Here is a 20,010-nt window from a genome sequence, read left to right as displayed (position 1 = left end):
GTTGAGAAATCTGCCCACTCGGGGGCAGGTTCGAACCCCTTTTTGGGGGAAAGGCCGTGGAGAAACGTCGATTCCCCTGCAAGACGTCTGCTGTGCTGCTCCTTACAGGCCCATCTGCAGAGTTGCAGGTCTTACATTGCCTCCCTCCACTTCAGCCCAGGCACCAAGGAACCACCATGCCTGTGTCCTAGAGGCCTTGACCTTCGGCCCCTTGCCCCCCCCCTCCAGGAATACTTAGGGATGAGAGTGCAAACGCGTCCTTGCTCTGAGCCCAGTGGGATGCCCATGCCACTCCACCCTAACTCCAGCTGTGCACCCAGAATCCCAGCTAGACGCTCCAGGGGTTCACCATACCCTTTTCCATACCACAGTCTTCAAGGGTGAAGACAGGGGGCCCCCAGGAGGTGGAGTCGCAGGAAGCACTTCCTCTCATCCCAAGGAACCTGAGTTGATGACCCATACCCAAAGTGGAGGTTCTAAAGCCAGGTGCACACCGCGAGTTCTAGCTCCGGGCTGCAGAGATGGGGCCTCTGAGGGAGCAGCTGACGTCCGTGGACAGTGAAGGCAGAATCCCAGGAGCAGGGTGGTGGGGGTCCTGAAAGCAGAGCTGTTCCATGCCAGCACCCTGTTTTCCTGCTGTGTTAAGGATGTTCCTTCCAGCAGGAGAGACGGCCCTCATCTGGGGCAGTTCTCACCTGGCAAAGGAGTCCCTTCTCGATCACCCCCACCTCTACCATCTCCAGCTGTGGGGCTTGCCTGTGGATCAGGGCCGCCCGTGGCTATGTTGGGAAGAGTAGATTCGGTTGGCAGATTCTTGTCCTCGAGTAAATCCACTCTCTCTAGCCTTCCCATTGAGAAGCCTGGCACCAGGCATATTGGGAGAGCTTCAGGTGTTATGCACTCCTCTGCTTCTAGAATTTTCTCCTCTTCCTTCGCCTTTGGAAGGTTGACTGCACTTGGTTGGGGAGGAGTGGTTTGGGGGTGAAGTCTGTGTGGTGATTTGTGATCATCTCACATGCTGTCCATTGGACCTGAAGTGTCTGCGTAGGCCCTCGTCCCAATTTGGCCCCGTGGAGAATTGGTAGAAACTTCCAGAATCAGGGCCTTGGAAGAGGTTAGTGGACTTTTAATCATTTTTCTTCCGAGCCAGGAGGAGAGTGGTTTTCTCCCTGTGTTCAGCCGTGGTTTCTCGCCACAGGCCTGAAACAACCGATCGTAGAATAAAAATACCTAAAACTGTGAGCCGAAATAAACTTTTTCACTGCATAAGTTTATCATCTCAGGTATTGGTTATAGCAATGGGAAGCTGGTACGTGTATTTTCTTGAAGTTTGGAAAGTTTCTGTTGTCATTTCACTGAATAGACTTTCTATCTTTTTCCTTTTCAACTTTTTTTGTCATTTTGAAGTCCTTCATATACTTCAATTATTTTTGCTGTTATAGTGCCACAACTGTGCCTCATGTTTTCTTCACTGTATCCTCCTTTCTCTTCGTTGGGTATTTTTAGTTCACCTGCCTTCCAATTTACTCAGTCTCTGATCAGTCTGCTGTCATCTTCTCTGCCACCTTCTGTGCTCCTCACTTTACTTGCTCAAGTTTAGGTTTGGCATTTTACATGGTTTAAACCTCTGTTCTTTTTCTCGGATCAATTCTGGCATGGCTTCCCTGTGTTCTCTTTTCCTGTGCTGTTTCTCTCTATCTTATGGGCATCCATCAGAGGCCTCTTGCTTGTACCCTGTGGTGAAGTCAGAGTTTCCTTTTTGCTCTTGTTTATTTTATTTTATTTTATTGGAGATTTTTTTCCCCTTGTAGTGCTGGAGCTGGAACCCAAGGACTTATCCTGAATCTTCACTGAGTTCACCTGTCAAGTGCTCTCCACTGAACTACATTGAGAGCCCCAGCTGTTAGTTCTTAGAGATGTGTGCCTATGACTTTGTCTTGAGGAGTTTGGTATTTATCCAAGCCTTCAAAGGCTAGCTTGGTCTCTGTCTGTGTGTGTGTCTCTCTCTATCTCTCTCTGTCTCTCTGTGTCTGTGTCTCTGTCTGCGTCTCTGTTTCTGTATCTATGTGTCTGTCTGTCTCTGTCTTTGTCTCTGTCTGTCTCTGTCTGTCTCTGTCTCTCTCTGTCTCTCTGTCTGTCTCTGTCCCTCTCTCTGTCTCTCTCTCTTTCTCTCTTTCTCTCTGTATGTGTGTGTAGTACTAGAGCATGAACTCAGACCTGGGCACTGTCTCTGAGCTTTTTCACTCAAGGCTGGTACTTTACCACTTGTGCCACAACTCCACTTCCAGCTTTTAGGTGGTTACTTAGAAATAAGAGTCTCTGGACTTTCTTACCCAGGCTGGCTTTGAACAGTGCTCCTCAGGTCTCAGCCTCCTGAGTAGCTAGGATGAAGACAGGTGTGAACTACTTTCTAAGGTGTCTGGTCCCCTAACTCAGAGTCAGTACCCCCTTTTGGGCACAAGATGGAGCTCTAAGTCTAGGTTTGCAGTCTCACAGATTTTTTTTTTTTTTAAATTTTTATTTTTTGTATTTGGCCAACTAGTTCTGATAAATGGGCCTGAAGGGGACCCCCAACAGGTGCACCCCACTGCATGGAATGCAGGTTCCCTTCTGGGGACCCAGCGGGGTTGCTTCTTGCAGCACCGTTGGTGTGAGGGTGCGCTCGTATTTGTTCCGTCCGAGTTGGACAGAGAGCGCGTGGTCACTAGGACTATCTCATGTTTGTGTTCAGGAGTTTCAGCTCTGTAATCAGGCTCCGCCCTGGCCACACTTCCCCATAAGGTGAGGCGGGAGCCCAGGGCGGCGGTGGGGAGCATACCCCCTTGCCCTCCTCACAGCCCTGCTTCCAGTCTAGCCAGGCCTCCGTCAGGAGGGGTTCAGGCTCACTATCAGAGGGGTACGTCCCATCTGCCCTCAGCCCCAGGCCTTCCGCTCGTGACCCTCGGAATGCTTCGGCCATTGCTGTGGTTCTGGGATGGCCTGGTGTAATGCTGTCAGTCCGTGGTTGCAATTGTTATACTGTGGCAAAGAGTAAGACACGGTTTTTCTCACCCCACCCTCCTGGTGGCATCCTCCTTACTCTCTGCCATGCTGTTTGTATCTCCACAAACATATGGTTCCCAATAGGTAAGACTGTTCTAGATATGTCAGGGTATGGAAGTCAAACAAGGCAGAGTGATAGAACACAAGGAGTGAGAGTTCTCTGCCAAACTCCTGTATAGCCATTAAGCTAGGTTTTGTGTATTGATTGAAAAGGACAATGCACACAAGCACCTGCGAACACACATGAATGACTCCCAAAACAGTGCAATTTGTCGGCAGTCATTCTGTGCACTGACCCCCATTTCAAGTCTGTTTCTCAACCTATGTGTGAGTACCAGCTCTGCGACGCTGGAAAGCAGGAAGCAGGACCTGTGTTTCTTCTAAAAGGGCTCAGTCAACACTTTTTAAGTTACCGACTGCCTGGATGGATTTACTAATCTGAATTTTTTTTTTTCCTTTATGCCAGTCCTGGGCCTTGGACTCGGGGCCTGAGCACTGTCCCTGGCTTCTTTTTTGCTCAAGGCTAGCACTCTGCCGCTTGAGCCACAGTGCCACTTCTGGCCATTTTCTGTATATGTGGTGCTGGGGAATCGAACCCAGGGCTTCATGTATACGAGGCAAGCAGTCTTGCCACGAGGCCATGTTCCCAGTCCCTAATCTGAATTTTCTGGGATCCTTTTCCTGTTTTATTTTTTTTAAGATAGTGTGCTTCTTATTTTCTGATTGTCAGTCCCTCAGATAGTGTTATGATAGCCTCAATTGTACACACTCAAGATTACTTCTTAATTTTGAATTCACAATGCTGAAGAACTTTTACTTCGCATAAACTATCATTTCTTAAGACTTCAAATTTATTCCTTTATCCTGTAGTACAGAACTACAATTTTATCTAGAAAAGATTTTTCTCATTTTAATCTATATGCTATTTATGTCATATCTAACATTTCATTTTATTAGATGAGTACCTATAGCCTAGAATAGAAAAAAACTTGGACTGAAATTAGAATGACAGCTAGTGAAACTACCAGAAGTCAGTTTAAAGACATCATAGGTTTCAAAAAAAATTATAAAAGCACAATCAGTTTCCTGGAGATTTTGGTATTATTAAAATAAGATCTTACAACTAATAGAATAATACGTATTTATACAAGTGAGAAATTTATTCTTTAGCTCACAGCAATTTTCAAAGTAGGGATGTGAATGCTAAAAATGTTACACATAATAACTATTTTTAAATGAAACTTATTTGGTGATCATCTTAGACTCACAGAATAATTACAAATATAAAACACAATTCTCATGTATACCTAACATAGGTTTTCCTAGTGCTAAGGCCCAAGATTTAGGTGCTGATGTTTAAAAGCAAAAAGGGATCTCGATATTGAACATAATTGTGTGCCCGCTCTGCTTTTCCATGTGCTAGCGTGCTTCTCCTCCCGTGAGATGGTCTGCTTCGCTGAGAGACACAGGGGTTGAGGGGTCTAGGGGGAGGAGAACCTTCCATAGAAGATGAAGCTCTTGCTTTTGTTGTGCCTGATGAGGAAGATGAACGGGTGATCCGCATTGTACTCAATAGAGGGGAGTTTCATTCGGAATTTCACCTCGCTCCCAGTGCCAGCCGCAGCCTCTGTGCCTTCTTCGTTGATTTCTACAAAAGCTTTGTGGAACACATTGGACAGACAAAGGTTTCTCTCTGAAGACATCCCTGAGAAATCCGCTTTCCCCTGGCTGAAGACGTCACTCATCCCCAGGCTGCTCAGGGCAGACTTGAGGTCGTAGCTCTGCTCTAGCCTGAACTTGGGCAGGTGCAGCTGCACTTCATACAGCTCCATCATGTCTTCGCTGGTCCACTCATTCAGCTTCTCATAGGTGATGGCCTCTTCCAGCTGTGGAGTCAGAACCAGGGAAGTCAGTCATTCCAAAGTGGAGAGAGACACAGGTGGAGACAGACCCCAAGCGATCCTACTCCCTTCACCCCCACTTACAACACACACACACATGCTGGAAATTCCTTTGGTTGTATCCTGAAAACCTTCCTGCTGGTGACCTGAAGAAATCTTTGCTGTGCAGTTTTGTGGCTTCCAGGTTGGAAAAGAAATAGACTTTGTCTCAAATGGGAAGTACTTCTGCCATGGTAGGCAAGACATCAACTAGTTACTCAAATACACCAAATAGACACAAACTTCTAGATGTGCACACTCTAGTAGAGATTGCACATCACAGCATGTAATGCTTCATCTTGAGAAGTGCCTAGAAAAACAAGCACACCTCTGGGTATCTCTGAAGATATTTCAAGTACCATTAGACTTCATGGATGGTTCAATTTACTTATGTCTGATTAGGAGATGGTGACTGTGGGCATAGGACCTAGTTGAAGGATGTGGGCCAATGGGGGACACAACCCCGAGGCGTATGTCTTGCCCTGGACCTTCCCAGTTACTGATCCACTCCCTCCTTGTCCGTCATGAAGTGATCAGCTCTACTCTGCCCCTCCCATCTGCCGTGATGGACTGAAACCTCTGAAACCATGAACAAGTAAATCTTTCTTCCCTATGTCATTTCTGTCAGGTATTTATCACCATGATGGCAAGGAAAACATAGGACACAACTGTTAGTCTTCTCGACATAGGAGACAATTAATTGAAAAAATAGTTTTAGGCAATTTTCTTAAATTGCATAATTTTTTCACTCTGTAGTCATAATACTATAAATCATGACACTCCCCCACCCACCCAAAAGGAAACAGAAAGAAAGCCTTCAAACCTTAGGAGTAAGGTTTTGTAAAATGTATAAGTATGCTTGTACTCCTCTTAATGTTTTTATGTCATAATAAATACATAACTATATATATACACATAGGCATATACATGCATTTATATACCTATATACATATAGGTATGTATTGTGACATATAGATGAGTGCATACTTATATGGGTATATGAATTATACTTTTTAAAAAATTATACCTTTGTTTCCAAGCAGAGAGTTTGGCCACTTTGAAAACATTTTCGTTTTTAGATGACTTGTACTTCTGTAGATGACACATTTCTTTCTTTTTTTTCCCAGTGCTGGGGCTTGAACTCTGGGTCCGGGCACTGTCCCTGAGCATTTTTGCTCAAGGCGAGTGCTCTACCACTTGAGCTACAGTGCCGCTTCCAGCTTTTTTGAATAGGTTATTGGAGATATGTATCTCATGGACTTTTTTGCCCAGGTTGGCTTTGAATCACAATCCTCAGATCTCAGCCTCCTGAGTAGCTAGGATTGAAGGCATGAGCCACTGGCGCCTGGCTTGATGATACACTTTCAAACGTCCTACATTAACACTGTGCCATGATCTCTAGCTCAGGACTCCAAACTCCTAGGAAGGAGCCTTCACTCAAGTTATGACTATAACGGCACGTTGTCCATGGGTGTCTTAATATTTCATGCAACCACTAAGCAGTCTTTTCAGCCTACCTATCAATAGGCTCATGGAAACTTGAAAAGGTGTTAATGGTCTGGCATACATGAAGATTTGGGCACTGAGAAAAGTGAGAGGTTACCCTCTACATAGAAGACTAATGTTCCTCTGATCCTTGCATTGCTCAGAACCATGATCTGACGGAGTATTAGACTTTAAAGTCTGGCTGCTAAGCAGCTCAAACAATTTAGAAAGTTGCTATTGGTACAGGCTCTTTCTCTTGAAGTTTGTTTACTTGATAAAAACGTGGAAAAGAGTTACAGAACATGCAATATATAAACTTAAGTGAGTATATAAATCAATACAGGATAGGATAGGGTACATAGCTCAGTGGTAGAGCATCTGTTTGGCATATGCAAGTCCTTAGGTTTGATGCCCATTACCACCGAAAATTTAACTTCAAATTGCATAGATTCTACTGGCATGAGGAGACTTGGGCCTACTGAAAGCTTCTAGTAATCAGTCTACAGAGCAGTGTAATTGACCAAAAGAACAGCTGTCTGTGTTGTACATGCAACTGTGTATATGACCACCCCCTACTAGAAATGTCTATAGATCACTTCATATTCTGAAGAATAATAGCACCAATTTAACAGAACCAGGGTATGTTAGCCAACTGTCTCCTCTACGGGAGTTAAGAAGCAGGAGGAACCTATCCTTATGTTGGTCCTTTAAAACACAGTGGCGAACACAAGATCCACAGCCACAGAGTTACCTGTCCCAGTCCCTCAACATCTTCAGGCAGGAGTACGAGCAGGCTTAGGTCACGGCTGGCATAGTGGAGTTGAAGGCCTGTGGCTCGCGGCTGCTCAATGTGAAAGACTGGAAGTTTCTCCTTCAGAAACATCATTTGCACTGGTTTGCTTGTAGTCTATTAGAAAAAAATTTAACAAAGATATTGGAAAGATATTCCAAAAAAACTCTTACCTGTGACCCTTTCTATTTGTTTATTTTCATAGCAATGTTGAATTTAAGCTTTTATGCTTACTAGGCAGGCACTTTCTTGAGCAACATCCTCAGCCCTTTTTTTTTGCTTTCATTATTTTTATTTATTGATTTATTTATTTTTGGTCAGCCATTGGGCTTGAACTCAGGGCCGCAGCACTATCCCTGAGCTCTTTTGTTCAAGACTTGTGCTCTACCACTTTCAGCCACAGCTCCATTCCAGTTTTCTGGTTGTTAATTGCAGATAAAAGGCTCAGAGACTTTTCTGCCCAGGCTGGCTTTGAGTCGTGATCTTCAGATCTCAGCCTGGAGACTCTGCTCACCTCTAGGCCCCCCAGTTCCTCCCAGTTACCTAGTGCTAGCTCCTGTTATGGTTGTGCTAGTCCAGAATTCTTTCCCATCACTTGAAAGAGGAAATTCCTGGTGAATAAATTCACTTTAGTCCTTATCCAGCAACTTTTTCACTGGCCTGTGTTTGGTCCCTTCCCCGTCTGTGTCCCACGGCTAATAGATGCCTATTGCGCATGTCCACACAGGTATACGAGAAGATTCTCAGCACCAATGCTGGTGTTTCTCTTCCTAGGAATTTAGAATAGGATAGGAGCATGGTCTCTAGAAGATAGGAAGGGTTGTGAGTAGCCATTTTTGGCCACTCTGTGTATTAGAAGCACAGGAAAGTTAGGATTTAGCCTGAGAGAATGATTTGAGAAACATACTTGAAAAGACTGAGAAGAACATGATTATCCCAGCACTTGAGAGGCTAAGTCAGGAAGACCTTGAGTTCAAAGCCAGGCAGGGATGCAGACGGAGAACCTGTTTCAAATAAGCAATTTCTTTGAAAAGACTGACTTTTAAAGAATCCCTGACAACATCCAAGCCCTTATATATAATTAGAACCCAAGACCTAGTCATATTCTAGCCTGTTATACTTTGGAAGTTGTATATCACCTTGTAAGCTGTGTATTGAAAGCTCAATTGCCTATCTGATAGTGCTTTGGGGAAATGGTGGAATCTGTATTAGGCGGAACTTAGAGGGAGGAAGTTAGGACATTAGAACTATGTCCTTGAAGGGAATATGGAATTCTGGTCCGCCCTTCCCTCTCTCCCTGCCTCTCCTTCTCCTCATCCTTTTCCCCTTCTCTCTTTTCCTCCCGTGTCTCCTCTCTACCTCCTCCTCTTCTTTTCTTTCTCTTCTCTGTCTCTGTCTGTCTCTTCCCCCCCTTCTCCCCTCCTTCCTGGATACCGTGTTCTGTTCCACAAACATGCTGCCACCAAAATAAACCACCTGTTCCACCTCGAAATGGGTGCAAATAGACAGGGCCAAGCAACCACGGGCTGACCTCCTGTACCATGAACCAAAAGAAATCTTCCCATATTTAAAGATTCTTATTTCGTGAGGCTGACACGCAGCCTTTGGAATCCATGAAATAAATCTTTAATTTATATTAGTCTCCTTTCTTCCCACTCTATTACTTATTTTAGGGACAAGTGTGCTATGTCCTAACACAGACAGAAACCTTAACAAATGAGGTGAGAATAAACATTTATACTGTCTTTTCCTTAAGGAAAGGTAAGGATTGGGGTAGACCGTAGAATTGGTTTAGAAGATTAAGAACAGAATTTGTAGTGTGGAGCTTGTGGCTGTGGATCTCTTCCAACAAATCCGCCTCCCACTCACTGGGCTGCTGTGTGTTCCTCAACTGGGAAAGGCGTACGACACCGGTCCTCCCAGCTCACATGATCATCGACGAAGCAGACAATATGTGAGCAGGCAGAAAGCAGAGACAAACAGTGAACGGGGAAATTCCAGGGGGAGCTGATTTCGGAGCTCAATCACTGTTTCCCTGTGAACAGCCATAGTTTACAGGAATATAAAACCAGAAAGCAGGGTGACTACGAAATGGTGTCGTGGGAAACTGCAAAATGATCTTTAACTAGGTCCTACCTTGTTTACCCTGAAAGGCTTTGCTGTGGTGTTCTGTGCTGAGAACGGCTGTTCCCAGGTTCCTTTGAAGTACAGGGCGTTCACCAGGACCATCCGGGTCAGGGCATCCACAGAGCCATCAGGCAGAAGATCCAGAATTTTACCTATGGGGGCACCAAGGCAGGTTTCAAAGGGCTAGCGAGAAGACGTGCATTTTAATTATATACAAATAGAATGTATCATTTCTGTATGCTGAATTTTTTTTCTACAAAGTTTCCAGTTTTCAAGTCTAAGGGGTTGAATTGATGGCAGACACTTGACTATCATAGCTATGGTGCTAGGTTTGGTCCTCACACAGCAAAGAAAGAAAGAGAAGGGAGTGAGGGAGGTAGAGAGGGAATGAGGGAGGATAAAATGAAATATATATATACACATACAAACATGTGCTTGTGCATGTGTGTGCACACACACTTGCACACACACATCTACACATGCATTACCTATATGTGGATAAGCACAGAATATACATTTAAGAGACTACTAAGGATGAGATGGAGGAAGGGGAAGGAAAAAGAATAATGGAGAGTGAACTACTTCGAAATTTATTACAACTGTATCCATCATCTCTCAAAATGTATTTCAAACTGACTGTTTGCAACTATAAAAATGTAACAAGGAAATATGTTGAAATTGTTTTAAGAAGGAGGTAGGGGGTGGAGATTGATTAGAACATTGTAAACATTTGTGGCAATGCAAAACTTAAATCCTCCTCTGCATAACAAATGTAAGCTGCTTTTAACAAATCACATCAGCATGAAAGCTTTGTTGTGAAGCCAACATGTTTGATAATGAATGTAGGAAGAAAGAGGTTGAGCGACAACTTCCAGAAAACTCCATTTCTTTCTAACAGAGACTCCACAAAAAATGATAGGTTAGTATTTCAAACTGTCAAAAGAAAGCTATGCACAAGATTTAAAAATAGAAGATAGCATGTAACACTTGGATTTAAAAGCTGATATGTATGAATCTCCAAGGACATATTAATAGAAACGCGACACTACGTAGGAAACTGAGGGAGAGAAACCCTAACTTCAAAACGTTCAAGTCATTAACTACGTCCCAAAACCAGATACCGCTCAGCCATCGAGACAAGTGAATCCTAATGTTTCAAGGCATAAAATACAAAGTCCTCTCATTACTTATTATCAAGCAAGCATATTCCCCAAAGTAAAACATTACAAAAGACACCCCAAGTTACCACCTATCAGCCAATGCCACAAATCCAAATTAGATTTAGCAAATAAATCTCATTCATATTATGTAAAGAATGAAAGAAACATAAGTCGGGCAATCTATTAATAGAATGTATTGCGGGTAAGATCTAAATATTTGTGCACCTTCAAAACTTTAGTCTGATAGTGTTAAGAGGTTGTGCTGTGTGCAGGTGGCTCACGCCTGCAATTCTCATCAGGCTGAGATTTGAGGACCCGGGTTCGAAGCCAGATGAGGCAGATCATAGTCTCTTGTCAAGATGCATTATATACATAAACAGCTTTGTTAAATAGCAAAAGGGTCAACTCATATCCTAAAAAATTAAGAGAAGTGAGGGAAGGAAAGAGTAAGGATGCTGAAAAAGACAACATTGATCAGGACACACTATTCATACACTTTGTTGAACGGCAACTCCTTTGTACGACGACTCTAATATGATAAAAATGTAATAAATAAATAAATGGAGCCACTGCTTTACCTATATTTGCATTTGTACTTTTCTTCTTCTTACTCCTAAATTTCTTGAGAAGATTAGATTATGAACTATGATCACTTCCTCTTGGGGTGAAGTGGTAGCTTCATTTCAATATTTTAGACAAGACTTATCAGAAAAGTGGAGGATCTAAACCTTCTTGGTGTGAATAGACCTAACAGTTCAGATTATGTAGAATGTATCTGCAACTCATAGTCACACAGCACAGATCCGGATAAACAGACGGAGCTTGGAGAACACATCTCACCCTCGGTTTGATTCTCAACCCAAGAGTTGATCTCCTTTATGATTTGGCCAGGAGCTTCCATGAAATTAACAGACTGTGGCTCTGCACCAAAATACGTTTTCATGTCTTCAAAGTATTTCTGAAAGACACAGGTTAAAAAAAATCTCTTTTTATGCACAGTGGAGAAATCAAACCTATTGAGACTGTTTTGTAAAAATCTAGGAAGATGGAAAAAGCACCAACTCCCAACTCCTCCTTCTCCTCACTCTTTGTTCGCCCATGGTTTTGACCTAAGTCTAAACAACGCCCTCTTCGACTAGTTATCCAGAATGGCAGATGTGGAAGGAACATATTCTGGGTCCCATCTCCTCTTATCTATTTTGTTCATATGTAGAAATGAGAGTAGAATGGAAAGGAATGGCAAGAAAGCACAGAAACCATGCCAATGGTCAAAGGGTCTCGGGAGTTTATTGAGCTTTCACGGGCAGGGGTGGAAGCAGGAGACCTGGGGGGCTATCGACTGCCTTCTGTGGACCCCTAAGGCAAGAACGAGTCCATGAGCTCATCATCAGTGATAACTAGCTACAAGGTTCCATTGGCCTGCTTTTCTTTTGTAGAGGACCAGAGCCCTTCTCTCCTTACTTCCTGCCAAAGGATGCCACGTGAGAGTCTCAAAGAAGCCAAGGGCTGACTGTGCTGCCCTGGTGGGGGTTGAACCAGAACAGAAGGCCGAGGTGGGCTTCACACATGAGGGAAGGAGAGCGTTGGGATCATTCTCGGTCCCATGTTCCAGACTCCTGACAGGAACACTGCGCCCTAATTTGTTCCCAAGGCCAGACGGCCACACAATTCCTCAGCACCGCCACGCACTCTCCCTTCCCACTTACCCCTCTTAAGCTCATCTATTTAGTTTTGTGCTTTGTTGGGTTTGGGCGCGTGTGTGAGAGAGACAAGGGTTGAGCCAGGGACACATTTCTATCTGTGTACATGGGTCAGACCTGAAGTTTCCTTTATTCTTTATATATAAAGTTCTAATAACTTCATCTGGTTTGAAAACCCTTCTCCCCCTTGTTTTTCTGGTTTCCTTCACAGCTGGTCTAAATCAGGAAGTACTGACCACACTGAGATTTACCCCTGGGACCCCTGTTCTCCCTTTTTAAAGCATGACAAGATTCTCCCCCCCTCCAGCCCCCCATGAACTTAAGGATTTGCACTCACACTGAGAAATGGGTATGTCTTCTCTCCATAGACCCTATTGGCTGTTTTAAGTATGTAGGAGTTGCCAGGCTTGAGGATTTCTGCAATAAGCGACTGGAAGTCAGAGTGTATGCCGTCCACCTTGCCTGAGTTGAATTCCTTGAAAAGAAAAGAGACTGACTTGCTCCCCCCGAGTAACAGTGAGTAAACCCACATGTATGTGATCAACTTCTAGCTAAATAAAATGATTTGATGACATACAAATGAAACCTGAAAACAACTCTAAGACAGATGAAATATTTGCCTTAATGGCATTAATGAAAGGAGGCAGACATTGTTTTCTCTAATGCCAGTCAAGAACATAGCTAAAAATACTGACGTTTTGAGAGGTATCAAGAAGGTAAAAATCAGGGAAAATAGGACTCTTTTTAAAAGATAGTAGATACCTCACACTTTGTACAGCATTGCCATCATTTTATATGTCTCTAAGAAGGGCTACTCAGGATGGGTTATTATAGGTTGAATGAATTTTGGGGTTTTTTTTTTGTTTTCTTTCTTTCTTTTTTTTTTTTTTTTGGCCAGTCCTAGGCCTTGGACTCAGGGCCTGAGCACTGTCCCTGGCTTCTTTTTGCTCAAGGCTAGCACTCTGCCACTTGAGCCACAGTCCCACTTCTGGTCGTTTTCTGTATATGTGGTGCTGGGGAATTGAACCCAGGGTTTCATGTATGCGAGGCAAGCACTCTTGCCACTAGGCCATACCCCCAGCCCCTAGGTTGAATGATTTAACCACTAAAATCAATAATGGTTAAAACTGTTTCCTGAATTATCAAATGGCAACCCAAAGGTAATAAATACCATTTTCCTTTTCTTCTCACTTTCAGGACCAGATTTGAGATCTCTGCCTCTGTTAAACTGAAGCACCTATAAGTTTAAAAAAGACACATGAGTACACCTAGAGAAGTATTCACAGGGAGTAAGTAACACATCTGAAAGTACAAGTCAGACATCCTTACCTTCAGAACAGAGAAATGAACAATGAAACCCTTGGTTTGACTTAAATGATGTGGCAAAGTAGTAGAATAAGCCAATAGCTGCTTTGAAAGTACACATTTAAGAAGTCTAATTTAAGTAACTAGTGTCTTCATTTGAATACTTTTGCTAGGGAATTTAGGATGAGCTGGAGAATAGCGTGAGGTAAAAACTCTCCTGGTTCCCATAATTCACTTTTATCTGCAGTTGTTTTGAAAATACACCCAGGTTGAGATGTCTGGGGACCAGCTGAGGTGTAAACTGCCACTAGAGGAAAGGCCTTCACCGACTTTACATCCAATCACCTCACACCTGTACAATAAGGTCTCCATAAAACAATAGCAAGACTCCCCCCCCCCCCCCGCCCAATAGAGTGCAGAGAACTTCGAACCACTGAACACGAGGAGGGTCCTGGAGGTGGCACACTGGAAAGGACAAGGAATCTGCGGCACATCCCTCCCTTATACCTCACCTACACACCCGGATGGACAACCAAGATAGGGTCCCCGTAGACAGTAGACTATTATTTAGCAATGAAAAAGAAGAGAGTCCTGCTGTTTTCAGTAACGTGGATAGAGCTGGAGGTCACTATGCTAAGTGAAGTAAAGCCAGGCCCTCACATTCATAATGAAAGTATTTAGGGAACTGAGTTCATGGCAAGAAGGAGGCAGTAGAGGTGACTGTGCCCCGAAATGGTCTTTGATGCCATCTATTCTCCTGGAGTCGCTATGGAATGGAATCACAGAACACTCAGCAGGTATTGGTTGATTGGTGAGTGAGTAAGGACCCGCACACCTCTGGTACAGAAGTGTTAGGAGAACAGGGTCGAGCAGATTGGTTAGAGTTTGCTTTGTCTCTGAATCCTCAGTACAACAATGGCTAACACAGTGGGGGGTTGAAGAGGGTTTGGATTGGACATCTGTCACCAAATACAGTCCAATAAGAAAAGTAAGTACTGGTTCACAACAATTTAAGACACAGTTAACACAGAACTAGAAAACAAAAAATCAAAGAAATGGTGTTTAAGGAGAGAAACAAATAAATTGCCTTGCTTTGATCATTGCACATTGCACACATGCATTATGACACTAACATAAATGTGTGCAATGATTATGTAGCCACTGAAACACTCATAGGAGAAAAATAGGAAAAGGGTTCATTTGAAGTCATTGTTTAGACCACTTCAACAAGACAATCATCCACCTTAACTCTGGTGAAAAGTTTAGGGATGTTAGTTAATTTGTTTTTCGAGTTAAGTCCTTTGGTTCTCGCTGCTTAGCACAAATTGACACCCACAGACATAGTGCTGGTGTTCACACGCAAACTTAATTTGGATGTTCTGGGAAGGATGTGACTTTCCTGTTTCCGGCAGCAGAAGAGCAGGTGGCGATAGGTACTTCAGGATATGCCCTCATCCGGGACCCTACTTGCACTCAGGACTGCAACACACACACACACACACACACACACACACACACACACACACACACACACACACAGAGACACATACACACACGGTAACCGATGAAGGACTGCTGGTTGCAGGAAATGAGGTGCGTGGCCATCTCAGCGCATCCTTTTGGCAAGCAAAGCTACGAAAATTTAACACAGGTGGGCACCCACAAAACAGACCTACTTCAGGCGAATGATTAAGCCTTTCTAACTAATCAACCCATCATCACACAGCTGGAAACTGGGAATATTCTGTTCCTGTTGTGGATTCTGATGCTTTCAGTCCTCACCTAATAATATTTTGTGAACTACTGGAGTTAGGATGATATCTTAGGGTCAAGTTCACAGCACATATAACAACCTCCTTTACCCACCATAACTGGTTTTGCCTGTTTCTAAACTTGCCACAGAGGGTCACCATCATGGGTATAAATTCTGACATCTTGTTGCAAGAGTTGGGAGTTAAATTTGTTCTTCATTTTTACTTCTATTTTAAAAAACATGAAGTTTTTATGAGGGTAGGTATACATGTATACATGTTCACAGATATGCATGACTACGTACTATATGTTTGTGTGTGTTTTATTATTTACATATTTGGACACACAATGCTTTGAGGATGCTTATGATAGCAACATTTTCTAACAATGGCATGGTTCCTACATTATAATTCTCTTACTGTTCTCTTTAGGTTCAGCCAGACAACCAAAGATTCAATGAACAGCCAAGTAAGGCACAATTATTTCATGTTCACATATATGTGCCCATCTGTCTTCAAGAAAATCCTTCTGGGAAATCATATTCTTTAACAGTTGACTTACTATTTCTCGAGGCATGTTAATATCAAAATAAGTTTGATTTAGAGTTAGATAAAGGATGTCAGCCTTTATCCATTCCCTGATTATTATGTTATGGTGTGTGTTAAGGATTTTCCAAGTTGATTTCTACTATTTTTTAACCTATCTTTTGATTTGGAAGACATTGTTATAAAATGTCTGGGTTTCTGGGTTTTCAGGAGCAAGCTGCAATGAAAATCAAGGAGCACATTGCTCTGGAAGACTTCTCCTTACCTGTGCCATCTGGGCTGAGGTGGCTCCTTTGGTACCTGAATATACCATCGCCAAGGAAGTCGAGATGCCCCAAGGAGAAAAGAAAATGTTTTTCCCTTCAGCAGATTCAGCTAACTTTTTGCTAAACTCCAGGGCAAATCGGTTTATTGATGTTGCTAGGGAGTCCATTGGGAAAAACCTAAGAGCAGTAAAACAAAAGATGCAGCATATGTTAACAAAATACTTTCCATTTATTTTATTTTTGGAAAAGTATACATCATACATAGCTACCTGCCTCTATGCACATAAATAGATAGGTGCTCAGAGGACTTTCGTGGCATTCGAGCCCAACATTATTGTTTTGCATATTACCACCCGGAATTATGGAGAATGTAAGATTATGAATGCATCCATGTTGAACAGCAATGAACATCAAAGAGGGGTCTGTTAACAATAGAGTTCATCCCGAGCAAGTCTTATCCACACCACTCCTCTTCATGTTTACAACAAGTCTTTGCAAACTCATCAGACATAAAATTTTCTTCATGTACTGCTTTGTACCAACAGCACTAGTTTTTAGACTTAGTATAAAGAAATATTGCTCATCCTTGTTTATTCCATGTTTACAGTGTTCATTGGTTGATCTCCAGCCTACCATTTTTAATTTATTTGAACTTGAAAGCATGCCCACTGTATAGGAAATACCTACAGAAAAGTTGAGAGTGAGTTCTCTTTTTGCTTATTCACTAGTCTCCAACAAGAGGATCCAAGCTTTCTCCCTGTTTGGGTATCACATTGGACTTGCAAATTTCACTTCCAATTACCCTGAGAATTTAATTGGACTGTCACTTAAAACCAAGTCCCTATGAAACACATAGTTAGTTCAAACTACTGTCATTCTATGGTCAAATAATTTTCAACTCGATTAAGCAACTGACACAAATCAAATTTCCGTATTTAGGACCTCCATCAGTGACTGAGTTGTGTGGTTTGGACTTGAACTGATAGTATCTGCCCTCTGGAAAGCTAGAGCTAGGGCGTTGGAGAAGTCAGTTCTCTGTGACCAATATGAGAATCGGGGAGAGGCATGTGTAGAGTGCTTTGGTTTCAGCCTGGTTTGGAGTTAGCACAATACTATTGAAATTCCTCCTACCAATACCCTCACACTTACCCAAACAGCTTCTGACCTTCAGCTCACACCCGGGGTGTGGCTTCTGCCAGCTACAAAAGCTCATAGCAGTCCCAGGCTAATGTTATTGTTATTTGGCATGAAAAGAAACAGAAACCTTTCCGGTTCTGTAAGATTCTATACCCTTAGTAACGTATTGGCAACCTGACTGCATTTTTCTTAACAAATAAAAAGTCCTATGTCAGAAACAACTTCTCTGATCCGTTAAGATCATAAGGGAGGAAGTGGCTCTGGTCCAGAAGCCCTGGACACCAGGGGAGTTGAAATGATAAGCCCTGGTACATCAATGTGCAGGATTTTGTGTTAGCATATTCATCCATTCAAATGACATTTTGATCACTGCCTTCTTGTGAAGCTTTATCTTCATGATATATAAACTCATATATATATATATATATATATATATATAAACTCATGATATATACTCATTTGGAAAATATTTTTCTTCCTGATCAAACCACTTTCAGCATGAAGAAGGTGGAAAGCAACATCTTAAGATCATGGAATTTCATCCTTCTACCTAAAATGTATGTTATTTCAGAACCTGTCCCTTTGTAATAAATTCCTGAATAAAAGAACTATAACAGAACTACTTGTGAAAAGTTGATATCAAATTATCTTCAGCCTCATTAAAATTCGCATTAATATTATTGTTAATGTATGAGATGCCACCTATAAGACTTTTTAAAATCCTCAACTTTTCCCCCTTGTGGGTATAGAGGTTTGAACTCAAGTCCCTGTGCTTGCTCAACTGGTGCTCTACCACTTGAGCCATGCCTCCAGTCCAGAATTTTGATGATTCTTTTTTTTTTTGTCAGTCATAGGGCTTGAACCCTGGGCCTGGGCACTGTCCCAGAGCTCTTTAGCTCAAGGCTAGCGCTCTGCCACTTGAGCCACAGCCCTACTTCTGGTTTTCTGGTGGTTAATTGGAGATAAGAGTCGTATGGACTCTCCTGCCCTGGCTGGCTTTGAACTGTGATCCTCAGATCTCAGCCTTCTGAGTAGCTGGGATTACAGGCTTGAGACACTGGCACTCGGCTTTGCTGATTGTTTCGGAGATAGAGTCTCATGGCCTTTTCTGCACAGACTGACTTCAAACTTCAGCCCTTCAGATCTTAGCCCCATGAGTAGCTAGGACCTGATCTTTTTTGAAGAAAGAACTATAAGGAAGTCCTAAGCCATTCATATAATCCAATGGTGCTAAGTGCTTTCTGAAAGATGCTCAATTTGTGGATGAGGTTTTACAGGAAATAATTTATTCAAACAAATGTTGGGCAAATCAGAAGTCTCCCATGGAATTCTCCAAGAAAAATGTTCTGTTTGCAGTTTTCAAGAGCTATAATACCAATCTATCATCTATTTATCTATAAACTATCATGTATCTGTCCTGAAGAGGACTAAGAAATTAAGAAAAAGTAGAGTGCCATTGATTAAACTGTCTCACCATACACAGTTTGCTTCTTACATATAACAGTGGAAAAGAAATTGGGAGTCTCCTTCATGTAAAATTCCACTTATCTGCTAAGTAGCTCAAGATCAGATCGAATAAGCTGACTGAGAATACATAGCTAACTAACAACACAGACTTAAAACTCCATTTTCCTGAAATTCAATGCAATTGTTTTTGTCAGAGTAGCTCACTGTCTCTGAAATTTTGACAGAGAAAAGGGATGATGGAGAATGAGTTCTAACAGGAAGAGAGACAATTAGAAGAGTCATGGTAAGTAGTCCAGTCTCTCATACCTTGAGAGAAGACCCAAGATGTGTGGCCCTGCTGGTGACAATGTCACCTACTACAACCACATCAGAAGATAACATTCTCCTTTGCTCCCCTAACATCTCGATTCCCAGAAAGCCCTTTTCCTAGGCAGGATTTAAGGAGCACCTAGGGTTCGGCAGGTAACTCACACACACACGAGCAGGAAGCTGGCACAGGAATGGTTTAAGGAGCACCTAGGGTACGGCAGGTCCACTTGTGGTTTCACAATTCCTGGTTTTAAAAAATCAAACAATTTCTGTGATGCCATTGCAATGAATGTCCTCTCTCCCTTCAACTTCAGTACCAACTTTCACCCAGATCAAAGTCAAATCTCTCTGACTTGCAGAAAAAAAACAAACACTCCAGAGGTAGAGAATTATCTATACAATCTTGAGTTGCAGAGGGTGAGCTTGATTATTTGCTATTTAGCTAGGTACTACTACAAAGAAAATCATTTTAAAAAATTAGCCAGAGGGATGTTTACAATACCTTGTTCCTCTCTGCTGGAGCAGAATTGGCAATTAGGTCCTTTAGTAAGAAATTGTGGCTGAAGAGTTAGGTAATTTTAACTGAAGAAAAGAACAGCCCCTCCCTCTTTCCAGCCCCACCCTTTACTTGGCTCTTACAAGTCAGTATACTCTTCCTTTCTGGCTTTCCTGAGCCAGATATTCAAATGAAAAGAGAGATAGATAGTTGAGGTCTTGCCTGAACTATTTAATTACCCAAATTTTCCACTCAGGTCTGCATGTAGAGACCTGAATTCTGACAAATTCTGAGTCAAACCATCAGAGCTTAATTCCTTGTGGGATCTGCCAACTAACCACAATTAGTATCGTTTCTCCTGGTGAAGTTTTTTTTAATCAGTAGAATAATAAAGAACACTGCATTGAGAGCTGTTGGTTGGGGCGTTCTTTACTGTTAACCTGCTGAAGCTGCTCTTGGAGTATTACACTGGGGAGGATATTTTCTGTT

General features: G+C 42.5%; 1 protein-coding gene across 1 annotated transcript; it reads right to left on the bottom strand.

Annotated features, from left to right (window-relative positions):
* Window positions 1-4,493: 4,493 nt before the first annotated feature.
* On the bottom strand, window positions 4,494-19,557 carry Serpinb10 (serpin family B member 10). Its single transcript, XM_048363441.1, has 8 exons — window positions 19,528-19,557; window positions 16,112-16,289; window positions 13,416-13,481; window positions 12,582-12,719; window positions 11,385-11,502; window positions 9,394-9,536; window positions 7,219-7,374; window positions 4,494-4,928 (listed from the first exon to the last, which is right to left on the bottom strand). Exons 2-8 carry the CDS (start codon window positions 16,277-16,279, stop codon window positions 4,524-4,526), a joined length of 1,194 nt encoding a protein of 397 aa, XP_048219398.1. The 5' UTR covers window positions 16,280-16,289; window positions 19,528-19,557; the 3' UTR covers window positions 4,494-4,523.
* Window positions 19,558-20,010: the final 453 nt, after the last annotated feature.

Source organism: Perognathus longimembris, chromosome 15 (assembly GCF_023159225.1).
Source record: "Perognathus longimembris pacificus isolate PPM17 chromosome 15, ASM2315922v1, whole genome shotgun sequence".
Classification (NCBI taxonomy): domain Eukaryota; kingdom Metazoa; phylum Chordata; class Mammalia; order Rodentia; family Heteromyidae; genus Perognathus; species Perognathus longimembris.
Note: the sequence above shows the minus strand (reverse complement) of the source record. Positions and strands in the feature narration are given on the sequence as shown.

Coding starts and splice junctions, on each gene's coding strand:
- Serpinb10 (XM_048363441.1), bottom strand. CDS start 16,279: ATGGACTCCCTAGCAACATCAATAAACCGATTTGCCCTGGAGTTTAGC. Junction 12,720..13,415: donor GTGAGAAGAAAAGGAAAATG/GTATTTATTACC, acceptor TTTCTTTTCAAG/GAATTCAACTCAGGCAAGGT. Junction 11,503..12,581: donor AGACATACCCATTTCTCAGT/GTGAGTGCAAAT, acceptor TGTGTCTTTCAG/AAATACTTTGAAGACATGAA.